The 27,148-nt window shown below is 41.0% G+C and overlaps 1 protein-coding gene across 8 annotated transcripts in view; it reads right to left on the bottom strand.

The window, feature by feature from the left end:
* cacna1c (calcium channel, voltage-dependent, L type, alpha 1C subunit) overlaps positions 1 to 27,148 on the bottom strand; it is a 176,903-nt gene that overhangs the window by 110,829 nt on the left and 38,926 nt on the right. For all 8 annotated transcript variants that reach the window (XM_070991717.1, XM_070991718.1, XM_070991719.1 and 5 more), the window contains exons 2-3: positions 16,393 to 16,825; positions 9,569 to 9,674 (exon numbers count right to left, since the gene is read on the bottom strand). In XM_070991717.1, the coding sequence (XP_070847818.1) occupies positions 9,569 to 9,674; positions 16,393 to 16,825 (539 nt within the window). The remainder of the gene's footprint in view (positions 1 to 9,568; positions 9,675 to 16,392; positions 16,826 to 27,148) is intronic.

The raw sequence follows: 27,148 nt of genomic DNA, 5'->3' as shown, positions 1-27,148 counted from the left end.
ATGAACGTAAAAAATGTAAGGATCTTCTTTCCAATACTGAGCCGCAGCTCCCTTTGCTCTATATATATATGTGCTTTTCTTTATCTACATATCCTTTGTGGTTGGTATAGATTTAATGATGGAGATCAATAAGACGGTAAGGCCATCACCTGGATTCACCTCAATGCCGGATTTTTTTAAAAAGCATGTGTCCCTATGTTATGCTTTGAGGGTGTATCACACATACACTCACTCAAACCCACATATGCACGCACACACATACACACCTCCAGAGAAACAGTCTGTCACATGTTGCCACCAAGGAAGAAAACGGAAACATCTGTTTCTATGGGAACCCAGCCCTTTGATGATACAGGCAAAACACACAAACCACACGAGCAAGGGCGCAGGTACATACACACACAAGGTGATGGTTCACATAGACATACGCATCCTTGGTTGAAACTCTGACTGTTGATAAGGCATGTCACTATGATGCAGAATACTGTAGTGTATGTGTATGTCTAAGACTGAGACAAAGGGCGATATGGAGAGAGAGAGAGAGAGAGAGAGAGAGAGAGAGAGAGAGAGAGAAAGAGAGAGATTGAGAGAGAGACAGTGGCTGCCAGATCCCAGACCAGATGGCTAAATGTCAGTGAATACCACACCAACATGACTGCTAGTTCTCCCTAACAGAACCAGTACACATTGCAACACACAGCATCACCTATTAATTCAGTGAGCAAGTGAGACTGAGACTTCTGCACTGGATGAGATGGTAGATATTTCGCTTCTTGTCTTTGATCTCGGGGCATCCAGAAGGCTTTCACAAGCAGGAGGGGCACTGTTGAACCATTAATTCAAACGTCACAGCGATGACAAATTAATATTGTACATCAATCTTCCATTGACAAGTCTGCTTCTTCCTGTTGCTTCTAAATGTCAATTTTTGCACCTGAGTAGTTTATAGTCTCCAGCGCTAAAGAAATCACCTGACAGGCTTTGCATAAGCCCAGCAGATTGATTGATGGGGGGGGGCTTTTAGCGGAAAGTAGCTGTTGTGCAGTTTGCTTTACTCCTCTGGTGATGTCACACCAGGCTTTTATGGCTGGTTAAATATTAGTCTGGAATGATGAAGACACATGCACGTACATGCACACACAGAGTACACATTACACCTGTTTGCCACCCTAATTTTCCCAGAGATCTACTGCGTACTTCCATTATCTTTGTTACCATGGTTCTAATGTTTGCTGTATAAGCAATTGGTCGTGTGTGTAGGTGTGTGTGCATGCATGTGTATGTATGTGTGTGTGTGCGTGCTTCGTACTGGGATGCCAGTGATGGGATGATCCTACATATAAAGCTCAGTTTTTCCAGTAAAAAGTTACTAGGCTGAGTACTACACTGTAATAATACAGTGCCTCCACATTGATGAAACTCAACGCATCTCTGTATCTGGGCATAACAACCAAAGAAGAAGAAATTAGCATTGCTTTTGTATACACACAAACAATGGGGTAGTAGGCAGCATACTAGAAATTACACTCATATTCAAATATTTGTGCACATGGAGCGACAGCTACCACTTAGTCCTGTTTTGTGTGAAACAGCAGTCCAGCAGATCTCAGCTGAGGTTTATAAAATGTAAAATAAAGAGTCATGGAGAGGCTGCCAGAGATGGTACTCTTGCTATTGTCCTTAACCAAGGGGGAGTGCTACAGTTAACCACTGCTCCTTAATACCTGCCCCATGGCGATTTACTAAACTCAAACTAAAAATGTAATTTAAAACTCAACATCAACCTTAACACCCGTTAATGTGTGTCGGGCTATCATAAGAAAAATTAACCAAAACTGACATCCCCTGTCAGCTGTACTTACCATGACAGAAAAATACTCTATGATGAGAATGTTTCCAACTAAAATGGGGACATTAAGACTGACATCGCTCCCTGTGGTAAGGCTGCATTGAGAAGTTTGAGTTTCAGTGATGGACAGAGACATTACGCTGCCTTTCTCTCTGTGTGCTCTGTGGGAGCGGTAATGTGGGTCGATGTGAGGCAGAGGTGGACACTTTTAGCTCAGTAAAAATATCCTGCTCTATCTCTTTCTCTTCTTTCTCTCCCTCACTGCCTCTGTCTCTCTCGCCTTTAATGTTGGCACACATCTGGAGCATCAATGATCAAAAATTCACCTCCGCATTACTACCCTCTTTCAGACAGTTATGTAATGTAAATAATTTTTGCCTCAGCGTCCGCATGAGGGAAACTTTATTTAAGTTTCATAAGGCTCATTTGACCTGATTTTACATGATCTGTTTGCCAAAACACTCTAGTACTGAATACCAATGCGGCATCACACAAATATCCACAGATCCTATGTATGTCCTCCCCCACACAAATACATACAAACATAGCCTGAAAATCACAGTGGTCTGGTATGCAGGTTTGGCTTAAACAGCGGGCGTAAGATGGGACAGTTTCCAGGGATCTGCTCAGAAATCATGGGATTCATGCCTGAGACAGTGTTCTCACAAAACCCCAAAAATACTGATATGCTGTTTTTAGTTTGGACTGGCAGACACACATACACGCAAGGCCAGACGCAGAAAAAGTACATTCATCTTTTCTATCGAGAAAGAAAAACGTACATGGAGAACAGAAGCAGAGGAGGAAAAAAGAGAGTGAGGTCAGGAGGTTTGTGTGGAAATCTCCCTATCTTTATCATCAAAATGGGACTATTAAAAAGCAAGGGAGGAGAGAGGGAAGAGGAAATGGCGTTGTAATGAATGTGGTGCCACAGCTGCCATCATTTAGAGTCTTTATCTTTCACTTTTATTAGGTGGAGGAGAAGAGCGAAGGAGAGAAGAGAGGGAGGGAGGGAGGGAGGGAGGGAGGGAGGGAGGGAGGGACTGACTAAGACAATAAGAAATAACAATTTTTTATTTATTATGTGTTTTCAATTCTGAACAATTACACAGTGATAGCACTAAAGCAGTTAACAGAATATTACACTTTAGCCATTTTGCTTCCATTTTAAAGCCATGCTAATGAGGTTAGTGGTGAAAGAATAAGAGCGAGCAACAAAAACTTCAGCTTCAATCCACCTTGTGCTTCTTATAATGTGTCATGTTCAAAGTGGCAACAAAAAGCACAAAACAATCGAAGCTAACGTGATCACCCTAATAAATACACTAGTTCAGCTTTGTTGAGCAGTGATTCAGTAGTGCCTTTATGTTTCCTGTAACATACAAACCACAAGCCATTATCTCTTCCATTTGGCTTTTAGCTCATGAACAGCCTTCACCAGTACATAAACACATAAATATGGAAAACACAAAAGAGCCATAACAGCCTGCCCAATACTAATCAATTCAAGGCTTATTTAATAAATTAAAGCCCGACTGATGGAGGCATTCCTGATTCCCACTTTAGAAAAGAGAACATTAAAAGGACAGAATGAGAGTGAGAAAGATGTTCTGGTAAAGTGGAGAAAGTACTTAGGTAAAAAGACAACTTTCAATGTTGACTGTCTTCTTTTTTCCCTTTATCTAACATTCATTTTCTGTTACACTGGGGCCCTGCAGCAGTGAGGTAGAAAATGGCTCCAAAGTATGGAAACAATGGGGCAGAAACCAAACAGCACTCTGAAGTAGTAACTTTGGAGTTGGAAAGCACCCATGTCTCTAATAGAAATGGTAACTGGGGTATTCCTTGTTTCCTCTGGGAGCTGAAAAGGGGAACAGCATTTATAATTTCCACATAATGACTCCCCAGGCTACACCATGGTTGGAAATTGTACTGCAGAACACTTGCAAGAGATTTGAAGTTTCAAATCTGTGCAGAGGGGCCTGTTAATGTGTGTAAGACAGGATAAAACATAGTTCATCACATTAATCTCTGTCTGTTTATATGTGCAACAAACACACCGTCACACTTGGTCATCCTACTGGTAAATGTAATATACTAATAAACGCATCAAAGAAGCAGACGCACAAACATACATACCACATCCTTATTCAGATGCACCGTGAGGGGCTGCTTTTCACCCTGACTATTCAGAGGTGCACACACACACACTCACGTCACCACACAAAAACACAGGCCAGCATTGTTTAGATAAGTGAAACATACAGACAGATGCTCAACGTTCCTCTTCATCTATAAATAGACACTCCTAGCAACCAGCAGAGTAGCACCCAAAGGAACAGCATGTTAACTTGATCCTCTACAGCAAAAAATGATGGGGAGAGGGGGAGAGAGGCTGGAGGACATTTGGAGACTCAAGAACAGACACCAGACAAGATTTGGAGCAATATATGAGAAATGGAGTCTTTGTGAGGTAGTAAATTCAGGTTATTTCATCGATTTAATGAAATCCAACATATTTGACCCAAAGGGAAACACAGAGGCCACTCCTGAGGTCGCATGTGAACAAACAGGTCTCATGGCAATGCTCTTAATGCAGATAAAGATCAAAATACAGTGCCTTTAAAAGGTATGCAACGGAACTTCTTCTTTGGTTTTTTTTTTTTGTTTTGCTTTGTTTTTTTTTGGGGGGGGGGGGGGCTGATACGAGAAGTGATGTGATCCGTCACTCAAAATCGCGATAAAATCCGAACTGCGAGTTTTGTGATCCTTCGAACTACAAATGTAAGTGTGTGCGTTGTGATGGGGTCCATTAACCACTAAAGGGTGATTCATTGACTTAAAGGTGCTTGTTTCACTTGCCTACTGCGGAGCAAGCAGCTAATTCATCTAACACTAAGCACCCTGTCACCTACCTCTGATACACACACACAAACACACACACCTGGTCGCATGCAAATGAGAGACCATGAACAACCGGGGACTCGGGAAAACACAGATTCAATATAGAAACCACATGCACACATGCATTATCACACCAAAATGATCTCAAACCTCAGTCACTGTGAATCCTATTAAGTCTCATTATTGTTAAGGGGATTTGGTGTCAGAAGTGTGTGATTGTACGTGTCAATGTGTGTTTGATCTTGCCTCTCCATCAATCAGTGTCTACTCAGGGGTATTGATTAGTTAATTGCTTAATTATGACAATATTATTCTGTCAATCTGAAAGTATCCACATTGATCTGATTAGACGGAGGAATGAAGGGAGAGCGAGAGGGAGAAAGTGATTAAGGAGAAAAAAGGGGGAAGTGGAAAGAGAGAGAAACAGGAACAGAGCAGAAGAGAATAAAATAACGGGAACAGAACAGCCAAAGGGAGTGAACAGAAGTTCTTCACTCAAGTGTCACGTTCTGTTAGAGAACATTCATGTCGTTGTTCCTGAACTGAACCGGCCGAGGTGCAGCGTTTATTTCCTCCCTGAGAGAAGACACTTTCTCACACTTTGGTTCCTACCTTCCTTTCTTCTGTAACCAAGGACAGATGAGGAGCATCACTACGGTTACCATATCCATGACAACCTCTCCTGCTGCTATTATTGGGCATGTCGTCAAGGAGACAGAGCTGCACATTATGGGATGCGAACAGAAATAGAAATCTTGTACTGGAAGCAATACAACAGATCTCTGGTATTACATAAGAAAGACTAGTGACAGGGTGCCATATTGATTCTAAAACTCAGGCTCGATCACACACAGGGTCAGGGGTAAACGTAAAGAGCATCATCAGGATACTGAGACACAGTCATGATGCGGCTGCTTTGAGCTTGTACTTCATGAAAAGATAAAGCTTTTTATCAGCCTGTAGTTTATTTACAAATGAGAAAAGAAAACTGACAAAATGGGAAGAAATTAAAAACTGTGCATGTGAGCAAACAAACCCACAAGGAGCCAAGCACAATGTGACAATCCCAGATGACAAAAAGGAAAAACAAATGTCAACAATACGCAACATGGGGCGAGGGTGACACAAATATGAGCTGCGTTAAAGGAAGAAAATGTGTAACAGTTCTGCATTCAAATGTCAAAACACGACTACACCTATGTTCTATATTTTGTTGAGTTGTGTACTTGAATCCAAAATGTTCCAAACAATGTTCCTCCTTTCCAACCTCTTGTTGCTATAACTTCTGAGACAAACACAGGAAATATCAGATGATTCGTCAGAGAGTGAAGAAGAAACTCTGGTGAACATGACTAAACATAACGTGAATAAAACTCTAATACGTTACTCCGTGAACATGATTTCTGTCTGAGTCACGCCAGACAGATTTTCACTGGCAATGGTGGCTGTTTAACAATGAAGACAACAACTCCCATGCTCCCACGCTCCTTCACAACATCATCAAACTACATCTTTTGTTATATGAAACAAGGAATTACATACTGTGCATTTAAAAAACCTTTTATGCAGGGAATATTGGCTGAAACTCACATTATACGTAACGAGAGGTTTGTAGCACTGGAATGCAAAGGTGACACTGTAAGACATAACTTATAATAGTGTGAGGACAATGTTGAGAGAATTGGCAAGGTTTCTTCCATTCACTCTTCCCAAATGTGCATGAGGTCTGTTTGAGTGTCCTTATGCTAAACAGTCACTGTAGGCAGCTCTGGGTAAACCCATCATCTAAATGACTAAGATGTCAATATAATGACAATCACAATAGACACTCTAGAAAATGAACCATTGCGAGGTAATATAGATTCTGGCAGCCTTGGGTTTAATTGCTGTCTTTCAAACACAATGAAAGAACTGAATAAAGTGAATGCTTATTGCAATCACAATGTAAACATACTTAAGATGCACTTCTGGCAATGTCAGAGGAAAGCATTGCATACAAATGTGATGGTTTCATTCTGACGTCTGTTCTGGTACATAACAGTAAATAGTTTTGAGACATATATGTGGATATGAATCTGGAACTTTAAAACATTTCCAGTGAGTTGGGACACATTATGAGGCTGCAAAAGGATTTCAAGTTGAAACTGAATGTTGGAGTGGAACATAATCCAGTTAAGAACTGTTCCAGTGGAGGGATGAAGCATGTTGCAACTATCATAAAATACATTATCTTGAACTATCAATAACTTCATATTTTTGGGAAACCTGGTGCCACGGCAATAATTCATCTCACAATGCACGCACAAGTGTTTTTTGTTTTTTTAATAATTATACAAGACCTAAACCTAAACCTCAATATTGTATATCAGATGAATGTTACGCAGCATTTCACCTTCCTTTTTCTACAAAAGAGTATTTGTCTTAAGTTGTATACTTGTTAATACCGCATAATACACACAAATAAACACCAACACACACACACACACACACACACACACACACACACACACACACACACACACACACACACACACACACACACACACAGATGCATGGTTCAAGCGTATAGTTAAGCCTCTGGTCCATCTGCACAGTTTCCTGTCTGTCAGAAGGTTATAAAACTAATTGACCACAGCTGTGGTGGTGGTGAGTGGCTTGTTTGCGTCTGTGTGTGCGTGAGTGCATGTGTGTGTTGTATCTTTTCTTTAACTAAGGGTCACCAGCAAGGTCCCAAATAACTCCTCGAGAATAGAAGACCTGAAAATAGGTTGATTTAGGAGGCCAAACCTTTCCTGTAAGCGTGTGTGTATGTGTGTGGCTGCATGCCAGAGCTTCATGCTGTATACTGTTTCAGAGTAGCATTAAAATTCTTCTCATTGTGTGTTGGCTGACACACAAGGGACAACTTCTTACTATTAACCAGTATTGGTTGTCCAGTAGGAGTCACACACTGAACATTATTTGTCTTAAATGCAGTGATTTACTTTACAAGAGACAAGTAATTATTTACACAATTTATATTTGTGTTACAACCTTAAACAGCTGTGCCACTTGCCTTCATTGGGAACTACTTATCTTGGAAGTCAAAGCTTTAAAGATGAATCTGAAGGTGCATTTTAAGTTGTGACTGTCTGAGTTATATAGCATTTACTCATTTTTTAATATTTATGATATGATTCGATGACTGAATAAAAGTGGAATCTTTTCAAAGATATTAAACTAATGAAGATCTTAAAGGAGATTAAGAATACCTGAGATTCTTCAATACTTGTAATGTGATCACTGAGGATTGATCTGTAAAGCATTACTCTACACTGTATTGAATTCGCTGCATGTACGTATGCCTACTGAATTCAGAGAGAGATAGAGAGAGGCAGAGAGAGTGGGTGATGGACATAGATTAAGAGGATGAAAACAGCTGTTCTACCTCAGTCCTATTTACTCTCCCAATGACTCATATACCTTTACTGACACTATGTCATTACAGGAGATATCAGAGGGTAAAGACACAGCAAAACAAATGAAAACAAATGTTAATTCTCCACTCACAGACGCGCAGTAAGGCCAGTAAAAAAGTCAAATATTAGTCCTTTATCTTGATCATCCCACACTAATACACTGGCATACATCTGCAAGCTGACAAACACACACACATATATAGACACACATAAATTGTACAGATATGTCATCATATTGACTGATAGCCTGGTGATTGACTGGTGATCTGTCTAAGGTACACTCCACCTCTTAGCCAATGTCAGCTGGGACTGGCCCCATCCCCCATGACCCTCAAGGATAAGCGGGTATAGCTAATGGATGGATGGATACTGATTTGTATAAACACAGAGCAACACAATGCTTTACACACACGCTCACACCCCAGTGAGCTGCCAGGTTAAGGTAATTAGATAAGAGGTTTGGCAAGAGGCAGTCACAAAAACTGAGTTTTCAAGCAACAGATGTCCTTGTTTTGCAAGATATTGTGTTTCACTTTGAAAAATAAATCAAATTATACTTCATTTAGTACATTAGACTAGATGACATTTTGGCAACCGCAAAATCACTCTTCAATCAAAACAACTTAAGTCAGTCCACCAAAACAGCTCATAATTCCTAAATCAAAACAACTAGTTTCTCCTTAGCCAAACGGTTTGTGTTGCCCACAGGAAAATTACACTTTGCCTTTGATCAAATCAACTCACATTTGGTACAACTCAAGAGTCCTCAGTCAAAACAACTGAAACCCTTCATTTTCTTCAGGCTTCAAAATGGAACATCATAATCAACAGCTCCGTAGTATCCAAACTATCAATGATGAGAGCAAATGATGCTCAAAGAGGGTATTATTCAAATACTCTTATACACTTTCTTGGTCTCCACTGTCTCTTTTTTTTTGTTTTTATTCCATCCTGCTCTTTGCCTTTCACTCTTTTCACTCCACCCTTCTTGTCTTTCACCTTCTTGAACCAGTCACAGTGTCATACAGAATCTCCCACTCCTCCCTCTTACACACATGGCAGTAAATCAGCTGGAAATGTGCAAATGACTGCTCAGTAATGCTAATTAACAGAAAAATCTGCACATGAAACGTTTCAGAAATTGACTGCACACCTAACAACATGTCAGTCAACATATTACATCCACAAAGGAAACTCAGGTGCGAGACCACAGCAGCAAAAGCCAAGAAACCCTGTCTTCCAGGATTGGAAAAAAATATATATAGTCAATGAGCCAAGCCAGCCTTGAACCAGCAGCTATTAGACCACACAGCAAGAAGTAAATCGGAAAGCAGTTTAAATATTGCAGATTACTCACCAGGTTGGAGTTGGTGGCGTTTGAGTCGTCCTCGGGGAAGGGGATGTAGACGGCTAAGGCCACACAGTTGGCGAAAATGGTCATCAGGATGATGATCTCAAATGGTCTGAGAGGAGGGTTAAGTAATAATAATAATACTAAAAGATAAAAAATGAATGTAAAATAAGACTGAGATAAGGATAAAGATAAAAATAAAGACAATGCATAAACCACACAATAACATATTAAAGTCTAGGTAAAAATCAGCAGAATAAGGCTAAAAGTCTGAAGAAGTCTATTAAGATGAAGCTCTGCATTGTAGTATACAAACCAGAACAGAGTCCACAAACATGACATGACATGTAGAGACATTTACACAGTAGAGATCATCCCAGTTCAGCTTGGCTCCTCTTAACTCACAGCTGGTCTTGGGTCTGTGTATCACCATGCCTAATATCTAAGTGAATCTAACTAAACTCATATAATGGAAGTGATCAGAGCTGCAGTTGTTTGAACTAAATAACAAACACAGGTAATGTTGCCTTGTTTATGCACTATATTACACTATGTATTTGTGTTATTCTTTCTGTTGTTATTGTGATTTGATGTTGTTGTCCTGTTATGTGCTTGATGCTGCTACTTAACCCCGTCTTGGTTCGGTCTCACTTGCAAAAGAAGTTTTAATCTCCATGTGACTCCCTAGTTAAATAAAGGTCATTTTTGTCATGGAGCAACGGCAAAGTTGGCATTTGCTCATAATTGTGGTAATTATCTCAGCAATATACCAGAAAAAAACTGCACGAGCAGAATGCTGAATACACTTTGGGACACGTCTTGAAAATACTACAGTGCTTAACACTTTGCAAAGAAGAGTGAGATGACTGAGCAGAACAAGGGAGCGAATACTGAGCATGTACACTGAGCCGTTTAGCTCAAACTTGTGCAGCACACCTTTCAGTTGGGTTGGATCAAGGTGCTCAAACCTGCCCACATGAATCGTAATTGCATTGCAGTTATTACAGGAGAAAAATGTGATTCTGTCCATGCCAACCACATTCTGGATCAGGTCTAATTACCCTCAGGTTGATTTTGAACCAGGTCTGCCGTCCTCAGGTCGCTTTTGAATTTAAGTGCCGTTTCTAAAATATGAATATATATACACCAGGTCCAGGTAGGTTTTTAACCTCTAGTACTCAGTACAAAATAATACAGACTCTGACTTCTGTGCTTCCTAGATAGAAAAAGTCTATCATCAGGCATGTTATTTCAACAAAGAGGTATTTTTAAACAAGCTAATACATCCTTACATAAGCAGAGGTATATATACACACATAGCAGAGTGCACAAGCAGTGTACACAATAAGACAGATCAAAGCTGTTGAGTTTGCCTTTTGGTTAACATTAAGACATAGTGGGTCACTTAGGAACCTCTTTGTGTGTGCAGGGGGGGTTAGAGAGACAGTGCATGCCCTAATAAGGGTGCGGCGAGGAGCAGGCCTGTCGCGTGGAAGACGGGATGTGGACAAGAAAGAGTGAGCGTGAGAGGGAACGAGAGAGAGGAGAGTTTTTATATGGAACGGTCCTTGAGAGGGGAGTGACCTCATTATTTTTGGCCTCAGAGAGAGAGGGGGAAGGAGAGATACAAAGTGAGAGAGAATGGAGAGAGCGAGAGAGAATGTGAAGGAGAGATAAAGGAGGTCTGGTTTTCATCAACACAATTACTAACTGCCACTGCTGTCACCTCCCTCCACCTCCTTTTGCTCTGCCTCGTCTTCCATTCATTCCTTCCTTCTGTTCTCCCTTTCCTCTTCCCCCTTGGCTGCATGTCATATTAGTCTAGACTCCAGACCTTGTAGCCTAACGTAAACAGCAATGTACTGATGAGTTGTCAGAACAAACCAGACAAACCGCAAGCAAATGAATGTACACTTTTAGCTCATGTTTCACACGTCAGCATGACACCATGAATGCAGGCTTTCCAAGCTTGGGAACAACATTCGATCATTTGCTGCACTGAATCCAACACAAGTGGCAGTTATAGCAGGTGGGAATCAAAGGAGGAGTCACGGCCTTGTTACTACACTATAACAACTGGCAATGGATGGGTACATGTGCAGAGGACATTGGATCCGGGTATACTGAGACTTCTGAAAGGCCACTGGTGGTATACACCACTTTGCCAAGACCCACAGAGGGAGTTAGCAGTAGCATGACTAAATTGGAAGCATTACCATATATCTATAATGTGACTCTTACAGGATGTTCTCAGTGATGGATTAGTCCACGTTCCGCAGCTAAAGCTATCCAGAACTGTCTGCAGGTAGAGTTTCACTGGAGTAAAAAGATTAGGTCATAATGGCTGCCTCCCTGCAAAGATGAATCCATTCAACACTTTTTTCTAGGGATAATAGTCTGCACTATGTATACATCATCAGCATTGTTAACACATATTATTGTCATTTGCAAGAGAAAAAGAATTTAAATTTGTGGCTGTAATGTTAATCAAATTGATCCCAGTTTTGAAATGCACTTGCATTAAGTTTCCAACAATGAGTGAATAAACTATCTATGCATCTCAGAAATTTTGCTGTTGGCTTTAAGCTTCATCTGCTATTCATTTCATTCACACACTCTTTTTTATCCTGTGTACATTCATATTTTGAATGGCAGACAGAAATGTCTTGACAAATAAATAACAAAATTTCGGTTCAAATAAAAGGAAGTGAACTTCACAACTTTAACAATCTTCTACTGGCTTTAGAAACAACCCTGCTAAACATTTCAGAGCCTCAACCGCTGTTTTAGAAAAACTCCTTTAGATGGAGAAGGAGTGAAGGGGGAAAAATTCTTCAGATTTTTATGGTGGGTCTAATACTTAGTTTATGTTTGGATTAAGGACTGACCCTTAAACATCATAGACCACAAGATCATTCAGCTCATTCAGCATGGGACTAAAATCAAAGTTAATCACTCACCCTTGTACTGGAGGCTCATTAAAACACACTCAGACATGCGGGACCCACAGAAAAACAGGCTTGTGACTCATTCTAGGTTCCTGACCCATAATTTCAAAAAAACCCTTGAGGTCTGCTCCTATCAACATGATAATAAATCTACTGTTTGGTGTGCCGTTGAGAATAAAACAGCACTTGGAGGAAATTCTGGGCGTCTGAGTGAAGAATCAAACCAAGCACCAAGTCTATTAATAACGCGCTGTACATTAATCAGCATAACAATAGCAAATCGAAAAATTTAACAGCATTGCAGCAAAGAAATAAGGATTGGTATGATGGCAATGATTTTGTTCAAAGCTAACTGTGGGGACTGACTCTGACTGATAGATACATAGCATAACTGAAATCAGCAGCCAGTTAGCTCAGCAGATTTCGCAGCTAACATGATGTGGTATTCACCAGGGTGCAACTGTCTGAGGCATTTTGGAATTTAACATATACATTCAGCATTTTAACAAGCTAACTGTATATGCTTAGGACAAATCATCACATTTGCATCTGCAGACACACCGGGATGCTGTTATTCCAAATGCTCTGCATTCAGCAGTTGCCTCACACAAACACTGCACGCAGCTGCACAATAACACAGCACAATCTCTTATCTCGACAAACCCAAATAAGAAAGCAGGGATATACTGATATCATCCGGGAGAGCAAGCTCAACACTCTTCTGTGTTTTGCTGAGAATATTTATCTCTTTTTCTGATTGAGCTGAAAATGCCTACAAATAGTGTAACCCCTCATGTGACCTGATGCAATGCATAAGCTGCTAGCTGGGAAACACAGAGAGAGAGAGAGAGAGAGAGAGAGAGACAGAGTGTGTGTGTGTGTGCGTGTGTGTTTGTGCGTGTGTGTTTGTGTGTGGGTGTGAATGAAGTCAATGACACCTTTTCAAAACTACCACTTAGTGTGATTTCATATAGAGAACATTGTAGTTAGACGTACACCTGCCCCTGCTCTCTCCTTGTCTCTCACGCTGACCTTGCAGTGTGCAGGTAATGCTTAAATGCTATAATTACACTGCATGTGAGAGTGCCGTGTCTGTATGTTTGTGTGTGTGTGTGTGTGTGTGTGTGTGTGTGTGTGTGTGTGTGTGTGTGTGCGTGCGTGTGTGTGTTTCAGTCCTTTATCGTCTGTGTGCAAATATATGTGCGCTCTTCCAGGAGTGTTTATGCGCGGGGTCTCTCGTCTGAGCGTGTTTGCGTGCATGTGTATGCGTGAGCTCAGGCGGGCCCCATCGACCTGTTGAGAGCAGCAGCTGTTGTCATGGTAACAGAGGAGGAAGAGAGGAAGATTTGGGATATGCTATCTCTAGAGACAGAGGTACTCACAGAATACAGGACACACGCACAAAGACACACGCTGGCGCACGCACATATACACGCTAAGCCTATAGAATAAAAGCACATGAATGCATAACTATACACATAAGAAAGGCATCCAGCACAGAGCACCAGGTCACCCACAGACTAACGTTCAACCACAGGCCCACTCTGCAGGTATGAAGGACATCCCAAAGTAGAACAGTTAGATAGATAATCAGGCAGAAAGACAGACAGTTGGATGGGGATCTTTGAAACGAGTGAAGGACAGAATTTACTGTAATTTTTGCACTCCTTGCTCTATCCTTGTTTTTCTTTTTTTTGCAACTCAGGCTCCATCCTGTTTGCTTCTTCCTCTCTTTCTGGCCTCTCACTCTCCCTAAGAGCCCTCTTTAACATCTTTCCTCTTTCCCTCACTCATCTAATCCCCTCACCTTTCTCTCTCCGTGACTCTGGCTCTCTCTTCCCTCCCTTCAGAGCTGTTTAAATGAATGATGCCGGGAATTGTGGGTAATGATCGGAACGCTCATCAGTCATTGGGTGAGATTGTTCCAGAGACCCTGAGGGATTCTGCGTGCTTTTTTCCATTGCTTTTCTTCTTTTTTTTTTCCTTTTTTTTACCAAAAGAGCACAGCTGGACAGGCTATCTTAAGGTCTACTGCTGACATGCTGACTTTCAGTAATTACTATAAATACACAAGGTGATCAGAAGGATAATTTGCCTGTGACCCCTTCTGTACCACACTGAGGGGGATTAAGGACACTTTAACAAAACTCTAACAAATCTATCTTCTTAAAAGTTAAAAATGTGAAATGTAATTCTTTCAAATCTCGATTAGAAGACACTTTTAGGCTTGAAGATTGTTTCAAATAAAACAGATTAGTGTTACTGTGACATGTGGGGTTGCAAACCAGTCCTGGAGCTTCTGATATGCATGTAGGAAGGACCTATATGTGGTGTACAATTATTGCAAACAGTGTTTTCCATCATACTTTGACTCATTATAGCCTACAATGTGATCAACTCTGACTTATCCTACTTTGGTAATTCCCTAATGAACCTCTTCAAACACACACATACAAACACACACAACTTCGAACTCATCATCTCTTTCCTCACCAATTCGCTCTGCTTTCCAGTCCTCTCCTCCCTCATGATCCCCCTATCCTCTCTCCTCTCCACCCCTCACTCATTATTTGCCCTCCCCCTGCTCTGTCATTTTTCTTGTTTACCTTGCCCATCCTCCCTCGATCCCACCCTCCCTCCTCAGCTATTCAGCTCCATCATCTCTCCTGTCGACATCCATGTCCTGCCCACATCCCTGCCCTTCTCATTTCCCCAACCCCTCCTCTTCCTCTCCCTCTAAGGATGAAGTGTGACTACGCTCTTGCGGAGTTCATGCTCATGTGGACCCTCTCCTATTACAGATCACTTTGACTGTGACACTGGCCATTTCTGTCCCTCTCCCATTCCTCCTCATTCTCACCCTGAGGGAAAACCAAGTCATTATGTTCCAAATCATGAAAGAAAAAGACAGAAACTCCAGAGAACGGAAAGGGTAGAAAGGAAGGACGAATGGAGGAACAGCAGAAATAAAGGGATTTGGATGGACAGAGGGAGGGAGAGACAGATAATAAATGAGAGGGAGAGGGTGCGGGAAGCAAAGGAGGAACAGAGGCATGGATGGACCTGGGGGAGAGGGGATAAACACAGTTAGAAAGAGGTAGGGGAGAGACATATGCTGGGGAGAGGTGTGAAGGAGGGATGAAAATGACACAATTTGTTTTATCCTCCTGTGAGAAAAGAATGTAAGATGAAAGGGAGAGAGCAGAAAAGAGCGAGGACAGACAGAGGAAGGGGAGAAAGGATTAAGGCGAGTGAGTAGAAAACAGAGAAACGGCAAATGAGACAGAGAATGAAAAATGATCAAGACAGAAAGAGAAAGTGTGATGCGTTCTCAACCTGTTTACGTCCTGCATGCCCTCCTTTTTCCTCTCCTTTGGCTTATCCTTCTTACCATGTTTATTTTTTTTCTAATTGTATCTATCCACCCAGCATCTATCCATCTATTCCACACTGGAAGGAAGCAACACATACATTATCACAGCATATATTTGCAGAAAACTTGTATATTTCTCTGGTTTTGGCTCTTGTCTTAACAGATGTAAGCTTTTAAAGTCAGTCAGTCCTTTTTAAGAGTACTGCAGTCACAGTTTCAAATGAGAAGTCCTGGAAGGTACAGTATATGCTTTTGACATGACAATAGCATTGCAATATTAAAGATTATGTGAATTACAAATCTATTCTTCAGCTAACTCTGTATAAGGCAGCATCATCTGCCTGATTTTAATGTCCCCGTCTCGGAGCTTAAGAGGACAGATTCTCGACAAAAGTGAATCAATCAATGTCAGGTGTCAACCTTTAAAAACATTTTCTTGAGAGCATAATCAAAACATGTTGCATGTTATTCCACGCTGCAGACTCCACTCACGGTTAGGTAAAGGATACTTCCACTCTACAATGCTGATGCAGGCCCTGCGGATGGGGTTCTTGAGCGTGAGACAGAGCAGGGCCCGCGGCGGCCTTGTGGCTGTCGTCGTTGTCTGTTTCTTGGGCTTAGAGCTATAGTGTTGTCTCTTCCTTTGCGTGGAGCTAGCCGTGGAGATGGGCCCGCCCCCTCCCGACCCAAGCCCTGCCCCTCCGCTCGATGCTGCGTTGCCCATCATTTTCGCTTGCCGCGCAGCGTCAATGGCCGCCTGCCAGCTGAGGGCCGCCCCCGGTGTGGGGATGTGCTCCGGGGCCAGGCCCACCACGCCCACCCCGTGGTTGACCCCGCCCCCTCCTCCATCATGGTCACCATGGCTCCCACCACCACTGTGCTCGTTGGTCAGGCCGGGGGGAGGAGGGCAAGGAAGGGGGGGAGGTGGAGAGTAGTCGGAGCCTGGCATAGAGAGAAGCAGGAAGGAAAGAGAAGAGAAAAGAAGTTAGCAAACAACACAAGTTAGCTGTCAGTAAGCTCTTAAATCACCTCCTTCAGTCAGTAAGTGATTCACTTGTTGATTTAATACATCACACATGTTCCTTAAAGTTGACTGACTGTTTAAATTTTTTACATTTTGCTAGTTTACTTTGGAGGCTTCAAGGGTGTTTGAATTGTTGACATATCAGTTAGTGAGCCATGCATATTTTCCAGACACTGAAGTGTCTCCCCGTAGGATAGACCGATGACTAATATACTTCCATCTGTCAAGCAAGTGCAACAGAGCTAACTGTGTGCTGTTTAGTTCTTCAGCATATTGTGTAGGTTATGCAGTCCATTCACTTTGTGTCAACAACACCACTCATCAGACCGCCAACGACTGGTTGGTGTAATGACCATTCAATCTGCTAACATTGTGCAATGGTCATTTTATGTTACAACTCTTAATAATTGTTACATTTCCATTTTTTCTAGCTTTTTGCTGAGACATTTCCTGTTTTTCTTTTTCACAACGTAAAGGCAAATTTTTCAGGGAAGTTACAAGTGTCCAAATTTTAAAGCGTCACAGTATGAATTCATTTTGAGTCTTGCAAAATCATAACCCAAAGGCCAACAATTCCATGCAGTCAAAGCTTTAGCAATCTCGAACCATGTTATTCAATACATAAAGAGCGTGTTCAAGTCTTATAGGAATAAAATTAAAAGACAGCAAATGTATATAGAGGAATAAAAGAAGAGAAGAGTACTCAAAACAGAATTACAATAATCTCAGTGAGATTACATAGTTGTCTCACCCAGACAAATTGCAGGAACAAGACTAAGTGAGTAAAAGCGCTGAAAGAGAGTGGATTATCCATACTGTATGCTTAGCCAGATTAAAGACAGTTATAACATCCTCTCAGCCCTCCCATGCCTCTGACATCTGAACAAGGATTCCACAAATGCTCTCACCCTGTAGTAGATTACACACACTGTGGAATGATATCCCCTTTTCAGGTTTATGGTTTATGCTTAATGGAAACTACTGTATATTTCTGATAGGAGCAAGTTCCTGCTAGTATCAAATCATTTCAGCAATGTTGACCAAACAGATCTTATTTCTGAGTAATAACCTTGAATCTACTTCTAACGTTTCTTAATGACATTGTTGCTTGAAAAACACAAATGTTTGAGGACAGAATCACCACTGTTAATTTTTATATAATTTATACTGCTACAAGTTGCATACAATAACAGAGTACCATCAGATGGACGTATATGTGGTAGTAGTACTGCATATGTTACAATGCCATGAGTAACTAAATGTATCAGCACAGGTAGCCCCAGCGGGAATGGAAAGCTTATTCTTGTTTAATACATGTACAGTATTTACATCAATGCTTTCAGCAAATTACAAATAGGCTGATTTCAGTCACATTTGACCGTAATGTAATTCCCAATGTCAAATTCACAAATCCCCTAAATGCAGAGCTACCTTGGGGAGAAAAAGAATACAAAAGTTTAAGAAACCCTGTACAGTTAATCCAACCTCTGCTGTTACAACACAGATAAGGAGAGAGAAACAGGAAAAAGGGAGAAGAGATGTACAGGGGTTAGCGAGAGGAGGCGGAGAGAGATAGACTTATCCTGAATGCTTAGTACGATTACAGGGTGGTTACAATATCCGCTGAAATCCCACTCCTCTCACTTCAGAGCTTTAAGTTTCTGCATATGAACTCACAGTGGATGATGGCCTGAGGGAACGTTACATCAGATCCTGCAGAGTGGTATCTATATCACACGCACTGCTGTACTTTTATGAGTTTTTAACTTTACATTATTATTATTGGGAATTCTATTCAATTTTATTTTTGTATTATTTTCAGTTGATTTTATTTGCTTCACTGCAGTCCTGAAATGTTTAAATCCTGGTTCAGAAAGTGAACTGCTGTTCTGAAAAAGTGCTGTAACTTCTATTATTATTAGTAGTATTTTGCAGGTGCCCACACTATGGCGTGTCATCCAATAAGTAATGTACTAATCTCAAATGTGATGTAAATCAGAAACACACTTGCTCAGCAATTAAGTGGCTCACAGTATGCATGTAGTGTCACAGAGCAACATGGAGCCTGTGCCCTCTGACCTCCCTCTCTTCACTGCTGGTATCAACAGGTGCTACTGCTTCAGCCACACTATCCAAAGGTGCTCCTCACTAATTATCCACTTACATATCATATTATTTCACAATATTACTTAAAAACAAATGTAATTAGGTACATTAACACTGAAGGCCTACTCTCTTTTACTTATCCCAGCTCCAAATAATCAGCAATATGTACTTCATTCTTATGGCTTGCTCACATTAGTAGTGACTATTCTGTGCAGAATGAGCAGACAGCAGACATTTTGACTTATTACAGCAGGAACAGCACAGGTGTTAATAATAACATTAACGATGCCATGAAAATGTGACTGTGAGCCAGCATGCACATTAAGAAGACCCTGAACTGGAACAGCTATTGAGTTGAGCCAACATTAATTTAATTATTTACACTTGTGCTTTTCATACTGCTTCAAGTACATTTCATATATCAGGCTTTTTATGAAGCAGAGTGGCTCCTGTCAGTGTTGTATTATTTTACATAAATTATTGAATTATTGTAAACATTACATTTACAGCATTTAAATTTTGTATATTGAGGAGTGGGAGCAAATTTTATTTACTTGATCATTATATACCATTGGGTGGTTAAATCTATAACACTATTTAAAAAAAAAAATACTAACATATATATGACAAGATTTTTGTGTTTTGGGCGAAAATTTTGATGAGGATTTAAAGTTGCTAACCCGTTAAGCTAGCTGTCCAATAACGTCAGTAATTTACAATATTTGTCTCTAACACTGTGTAGTAGCAACTTTACTTCACCAAAATTTTAATCCAAAACGCACACAAATTATTTTTGAAATATATAATCCTAGATTAAACCACCCAATGGTACATAACGATAAAGCAATTAAAAGTTACGAAATTAAGCTAGCTGTTAAATATAGCAAGTAGGTTAGCTCAATATTGTGTTTGAAATGGCATAGCATTAGTGGTAGTAATATAATAAAAATGCATAAATTAAGAATTAATCTGAAAACTGCACTCAAGAAAGTACACTGGCAGCATTACATACATGCCACATTGGTAACAATACATGTAACTTAAGTAGCGTTACATTACGCAACTGACAGGTTTACAAATACGTCAACGTTAGGAAACGAGCAAAACAAGCTAGCGCTGTTTTTAGCCAACAGCAGCTAGCTTAGCCAAGGGGACCACACAAAAGTCCTACAACAATCAAAACAAACTGCCACTCGGTCAGTTTAGCTACAGAATATGTAAATATGACACGTTTGAGTTTACCGGGAAGCCATCTCTTCTGGTGGCGCAGGTTAGCCTACAAAACGTCACTTCCACCTCCAGAGGACCAAGGTAGTCCTCATGGAAACCGTTAAACGTATTTCCTGTCAGATTTTTTTTAATTATTCTATTGTTATTGTTAGTTTTATTCTTGTAATTTGTTCTTTTTTATTTCTTTTTTATGCCAAGCATGTTGTAATATTTGTTTAGATAAGTGCTATATAAATAAACTTTATTTATTTTTCATTATGGCTAAAATAAAACAGGAATGCCCTCAAGGTAATATTAATACAAAAGCACTGACTAAACAACAACAACAACACGAGATATGTCTGCTGATTTTTAGGAGCAGTGCACTTTGAATACAGTGCCCAAGGAGGTGTTCTTTACATTCGTCAGCGGTGAAGTCACTTGGTATCAGATGCAGCTGTGCCTTATGGGAAATACCACTGTGGTTTCAATTTGGAGCAACTCACTACTTGGATGGAACCATATTTTCCCCATTTACTCTCAAATCTGGGATTGATTTTAGGGGATTTCTGTGCTTTTTAAATGCAGAGAGAGCCTAGAAGTTAATAGCGAAGTGGACTTTTATGATACATACAAGCATGAAAACACACACATTCATGAGGCAGACTCTGCTTTTGCTGTAGTACTCCCAGATGATTCTCTGTACTGGGAAATGTCGTCCTCTTTCTCTCCACCACTGACTCCACTGTGTGTTAATATCTGCTTCCTGACTGCTGTTGCACATCACCATCTCTCCCTCTTTTGCTCGCTATCGTTCACACACGTACAAACACACACGCACACACACACACCCTCAGTGGGGTACATCCTATGAGAGGGCCAGGCAGTGTGAGATAAACTGATCACGCAGCAGTACAATATGCTGAAAGTGATTATATGTGTGTGTGTGTTTGTGTGTGCGTGTGTGTGTGCTGCATGAGTGAGAGTGTGAGGATTAGAAGAGAGTAAAACTTTAATAATACTGAGCCACTAATCTGCCTGACCGCATGTGTGTCTGAGTGCCTGTCCTGTTGCATGCATATGCAGTCATGTCATGCATGCGTGTGTGTGTTTGTGTGTGTTGTACAATAAACTGTGTGCTGGTGTGAGCGACTATAATGCCAATAGCAGCTCTCTATTCTGCAGGAAAAAGCCTGCAGAAATATGATTCTGTCTGACAAGAACAAGAGAAGGAAGAAGGGATGGAAGAGGAAAGGAAAGAGGATGGAGAAGACGTGAGGTGGATATACTGTGGGAGGGAAACAGAAATGATGAAGAAAGGGAAGAAACAAATACAGACAAGGAAAAGAGGAGGAAACAGGAGACGGAGATTAAAATCTAGACGGAGCAGAAAAAAGAAGGACAGAGGGAAAATGAAAAAAAAATGGGTGGAGGGCTCGGGTGCTTAACCACGAGTGACAGGACTTAATCCAATAATTTATCCATCCGTCATATGACTTTGCAGCCGAAAATATTTCACACTAATTCACTCTTATAGTATTACTGTCAGTGCAGTCAATGGTGCCAGTGCAGACAAAGCTTTCCACAGTATTTCAGCCAGTCAATGGCTATTACAGTACTATAGTCAAGGATTGTGACTCTGCTTCGAACAGTGTTATTAGTAGCTACAACCCCAATCCCCAATTTTTCCTGTGTAAAACATAAATAAAACTGAATGTGATAACTTCCTAATCCTTAGTCTCGTCAACTGGCAGTATAGTACAAAAGCAGAAAGACAACACATCTAATGTTTTACCTCATCAACCTCAATGATTTTTGTGAATATGTGCTTATTCTGAAGCTGATGCCGGCAACCTGTTTCAAACAGCTCTAATAATGCACACATACACTGATGTTCTTGAAGCACTGCGGTCAGTGGCTCTACCAGTGCCACTACTGTCAATAAGCATTGAGTCACAGACAAAGGTCGATTTAATGCCACAGTACTGCCTCACTCCAATATTAGGAAAAGAACAGGTGGAGTCAGTAGGGTTAATGACACCTCACTTCTATTCAAGTGTCCCAATAAGCCACAACAGTGAGCCACATGTGCTTTTTCTGCTTTGACAAGTCAAAATGCTGTCTGATATTTTCAAGCTCATCTCCTCAGTTGACTTTCAGTATTTTTAGCTGATTAGACCTCTTCTCAGGACTGTATAGATCTGCAAAAGAGGCCTGTGTGTGACTGACATCCCTTTTCACTTTGTTGCACCTGTTACTGATGGTTGCAATTATAATTCTAATTAATAGCTCAACCTGAGCAGATGTCTAATAAACCAGAATAACTGAAAACACCGGAGTGCATGTCCTTAAAGTATGTGCTACTCTATACAATACATATGCAATATGCATATGCTAATTATGTATCTAATAATACATTAAATCTGACTGTACAAGCTACAGCCACTGAAATTCACATGTTGGATTTAAACGTACTGGCAGGATAAAAGGCAATATGAAGCAGAGGGACAGAGCGAAGACATTACAAAGACTTATACATCAGTCCATATCCCGTCAAGACAGACAGCATTTACTTTAACTGAACTTGAAGTGAACCTAACAGCGTTGAGCTTCAATGTGAACTGAACTGCAGACCATAATGAGCTGTGATACAAACTCAGTGGAGCTGTTATCTACTTAATGATAAAGACTGGAGAGAGATGCTATCACTGCAACTCCAAGCACTCTGCCATAAAATGCCATGTCTACACACACACTCTCACACAAAGAGCATGCTACACATTGCTCTGTTTCATATTGCTTACCACCAAAACAGTCCCTGTCCGAAATGCAGCTACAATACCAGCATCATGGAAGGCTTTAAAAAACCCTTTCAAACTTCCAAAGCCCTGAGTCGCTCTGCTCATTTAATTGGCTCAAGCAGATAATGTACAGCGAAATGGACCAATCAGATTATCCCATCCTAACCCAGTCTCTCACATCATCTCCTCTGTATGCCCTTCTCTTCTCTCCTTTTCTTCGTTCTTTTCTCATTTCTCTCTCCTCCTCCCATCTGCTTTTGCTTCCGTCCCAACAGGGATCTGTTTGGGTGGACAGTGATGATGTAATTATCAGTCAATTAACTGATGGTGACACCTGATCAGATGCTAATTAATGACACACACGCAGCCACACTCACACACTGCAGGCCCTCACCGTGCAGCAGCTCTAATTCAAAATTTAAAAAGAGCAAAATCTTATTAACAGCCATACTGAGGTCCAGAAAATTGGGCCTGACCAGTGCCCTTTTTTCCCATTACAACACACACACACACACACACACACACACACACACACACACACACACACACACACACACACACACACACACACACACAACAGATCACTCATCTGCCTTCCCAGCTGACTTGTCATTTCTTTTGAAATACAACCTCCTTTTGCGACTGCACCTCTTCCTCCTTTCCCCCTCTACTGCTACATCTTTATCCTCCTCTTCCTCTCTTTTTCCTCCTAATCATTGCCAAATCCCTCATCCATATCTCTCTTTCCATCTCTTCCCTTTCTCACATCTTTCTCCTCTTCATCCCTCCATACCTATTAACAGTCACCCTCCCTCCTCCCCTCACCACTTCTCTTCCTCACCCCACTTTTCTCCCTCTTTTCTGTCTAATCTATGTAGCTGTCACTCCCTCCATTGGTTCTCCAGCAGCGGACAAGTTCATTTTCAGCCTCGCACCCTTCCTCCTTTCCTCCATCAATCTACCCCTCCACATCTCTCCATTTTTCTCTATCTCTCTTGCTTTGCTGCTTCTCATGCTCTCTCCCATCACTTGCCTCTCTGTCATTTTCAAATAGCTGACAAGTATTCTCTCTCTTGCTCTCTTTCCACAACTTCTCCATCATCTATTCAGTCAAAAAATGTGGCTAGTCCATCACCAGTCTCATGCACAGCATCGTTACCTCATCTCTGCCTTTCACAACCACTTTCAGACTGTGATTTAGACAAAAACAATAAAACATAAAACGGAGCAGTGGAGCTGTTGCTCCAGTTTTTGCCTAGGAATTGTGATTGCCAGTGCTTGGGTGTTTTTCAGGGCTTGTATGACATCCCATTATGCTTAACCCTCATTTTCATTGTCATCATAAATACTAGTTGTAAGCCTAATATTATTTTTATCCAATTTATGTGTCATTCACTCATTCACACACATAAATGGACAGCATGTGCACAAATCCACTAAAAGGCTCGTCTGCATCACTTGTTTACATGTGCATGAACTTCATACCCCGTGTGTGTGTGCATATGTGTGGGTGTCTCTCATTTGTCTCTCTCGCTCCATCCATATGTGCCCATTATCTGGCCGAGTGAGCACACCACACAGACACACCTGCTGCCCTCGGTGCGCACACACACATGCTCCCACACGCACGTGCACACACATGCACATGCCTGCTCCCCTTGACAGACAAGACACACAGACACCTGCTCCCCTTGATGTATGACCCTCCCAAGCAGACGATTACAGTTCGCACACAGACGTGCATGCACACGTGCACAAAACCCACACAGCATGAGCAGGACACGCGTGCAATTTACAAGGAACGCACATGATGTGGCAAATCACATGTTTGTGAAAACGGACTCGCAAAACAAACACGACAACCAAACAAACTGACAAATTGTCGTCCTGTACAGAATATTCAGCATTAATGGACAAAAGGATGGTCTATTGTCAAGCGAAATTCCTGCTCATTTACTGTACATTGAAAATAAAGTGTCTCTCATTTATCTGAATAGTCGTAATCACACCTCGGCCTGTTACAATTGAGGTTGTTCCATTTTGCCCTGTCAACAAAAAGATGTGATAGAAGGGCACATTTACTTTTTTTATTATAAATGAGGTCATTCGAACAACAAAACAACAACAGGTATTTGTGATGCTCAACACAATTTTTTCCTTTAATGCAAGAGCCCTGGTGCTGTTATTGCACTTTTCGTCGGCGGTGAACGCTGCTCATAAAAGCCCTATCGTATATGGATTTATTCATTAAACTGTAACATACTTTCTGGAGTGGGAATTGAAGTGGAGAGGAAATGATAAAGTGCGTGCATGTGTATGTGCACACTCCTCTGCACATGAGGTAGATATGACGGTTACATGCCAAGGGAATACGCGTGTATAAATTATGCATTCCTGCACCGTATTCAACGGCACATTGCTCACTGTCATCTGGACTTTCTAGTTTATTACAGCCCGGCCCGGCCTTCAAACTGTGAATCATGGTTCTGAAGCCCTGATTGGTTGTTTTTCCCTATTCCCAGGAGGTCAGGGCGGTAGACTGTATGTTTTTGAAGCACGGGGTAAAAATATGGGACTCTGATGTATAGATTTGTTGTTATAAGGAGTTTTATATGTAAAAGTGGAGCTGGCCAGTGGAAGCCACATACCTAAAACCAAATGATGTGTCCGATGCTTGCATATTCTGTTTCTGTCTATGCTGTCAGAGCATCTGTCCTTTGTTGGCCAGAGGATTTGAACACTGTGAATCATGTAAAATAAACCCTGTGAATGGCAATATTTTTCATGTTAAATGCTGGAGATTCAGGAAATTAATCAAAATAGCTTACAGGGACTGTAAAAGGTGGCTTTTCGACTGACAATTGCTATAACAATGACATGCTACAGTAAATCCTCAGAGGGCTAATTTTGAGCCAGAGATAAGATTACATGGTTTTAAGCTGTTTAATACTTTGGAAGTCAAGTCAAACCACCTTCTTGGCAGGCTTGCTGAATGGCCTCAGCCAAATCCAACATGGCCTTTTTTACTTTTTCATTACATGTGAATTTCCCTCTGATTATTTTTCTTTCCTTTGACCAAAACCTAAATACACAACATTTTAATGTGATTTTGAGGTTTGATATAATTTACAACATGCAATACCTGGTTACTTAGCTCACTGTGGTCTGATCTTCAAATTCTGAAAAAGCACTGAAGATTTACATCTACGCAATTAAGAAACTTTCTTTTCCTAAGCCTGTCTCCTTGACATTTAGCTTACAGTAAATTCTGCTAATGAAGGTTTGTGTGGTTAGGCTGCAATAGCACTTAAGTTAAGGTTAGGAAAATAGTGCTTTCAGTTCAGGAAATAAGTTATGTCATGCCTCAAGTCACTGTTAACTTTTTCAAAATTCAACCAAGTCCCTAACCGTACTCAACATTTTGAAGAATATTCTCAGTCACTTTCTTGCCAAGAGTTAGATGAGAAGATTGATACCACTGTCATGACTGTACCATATGAAGCTACAGTCAGCAGCTGGTTATCTTAGCTTAGCTTAGCATAAGACTAGAAACACTGGGAAACAGCTAGCCTGACTATGTCAAAATGTAACAAAAACCAGCACATATAAAGCTCACTAATTAACACTCCATGTTTATGGGGGAGTTCTGTGCCAGACTACTTCTTGATTAGGCTCAGTAACTTCCTGGACTCTTGTCATTACCACAAGGTAGCTGAGCAAGTTGTGATTGGACGTTTTGGGTACATGAGCGCAACAGCTGAATACACTTAAAATCTTAGAAATCAACAATGCAAACAGCCAACAACGGCTGACAGACAATGTGACGAATGTCATCATGGTGACGCACGGTCTAACCTACTGCAAAAAATGAATGACTGCAGCAATACTGATGATTCACTTATGATGTCAGTTCTTCATACAATACGAGTCTTGGTCCATTCATTGCTGTTGCCGGATACAAGAATTCATCAGTTACAGTACTTTATTGTGGAGAAAATGAATGACACATGATACATTTCTCCATAAAACAATTCTAATAGAGGACATGCATCAAAAGCTGACAAATAGTTCAAAATTAAGTCACCCTGCTTTGAGTTATGACACAACCAGTGCCAGCATCGGTAG

This window comes from Chaetodon trifascialis, chromosome 22 (genome assembly GCF_039877785.1).
Source record: "Chaetodon trifascialis isolate fChaTrf1 chromosome 22, fChaTrf1.hap1, whole genome shotgun sequence".
Lineage (NCBI taxonomy): Eukaryota > Metazoa > Chordata > Actinopteri > Chaetodontiformes > Chaetodontidae > Chaetodon > Chaetodon trifascialis.
This window is presented reverse-complemented; position numbering and strand designations above follow the sequence as displayed.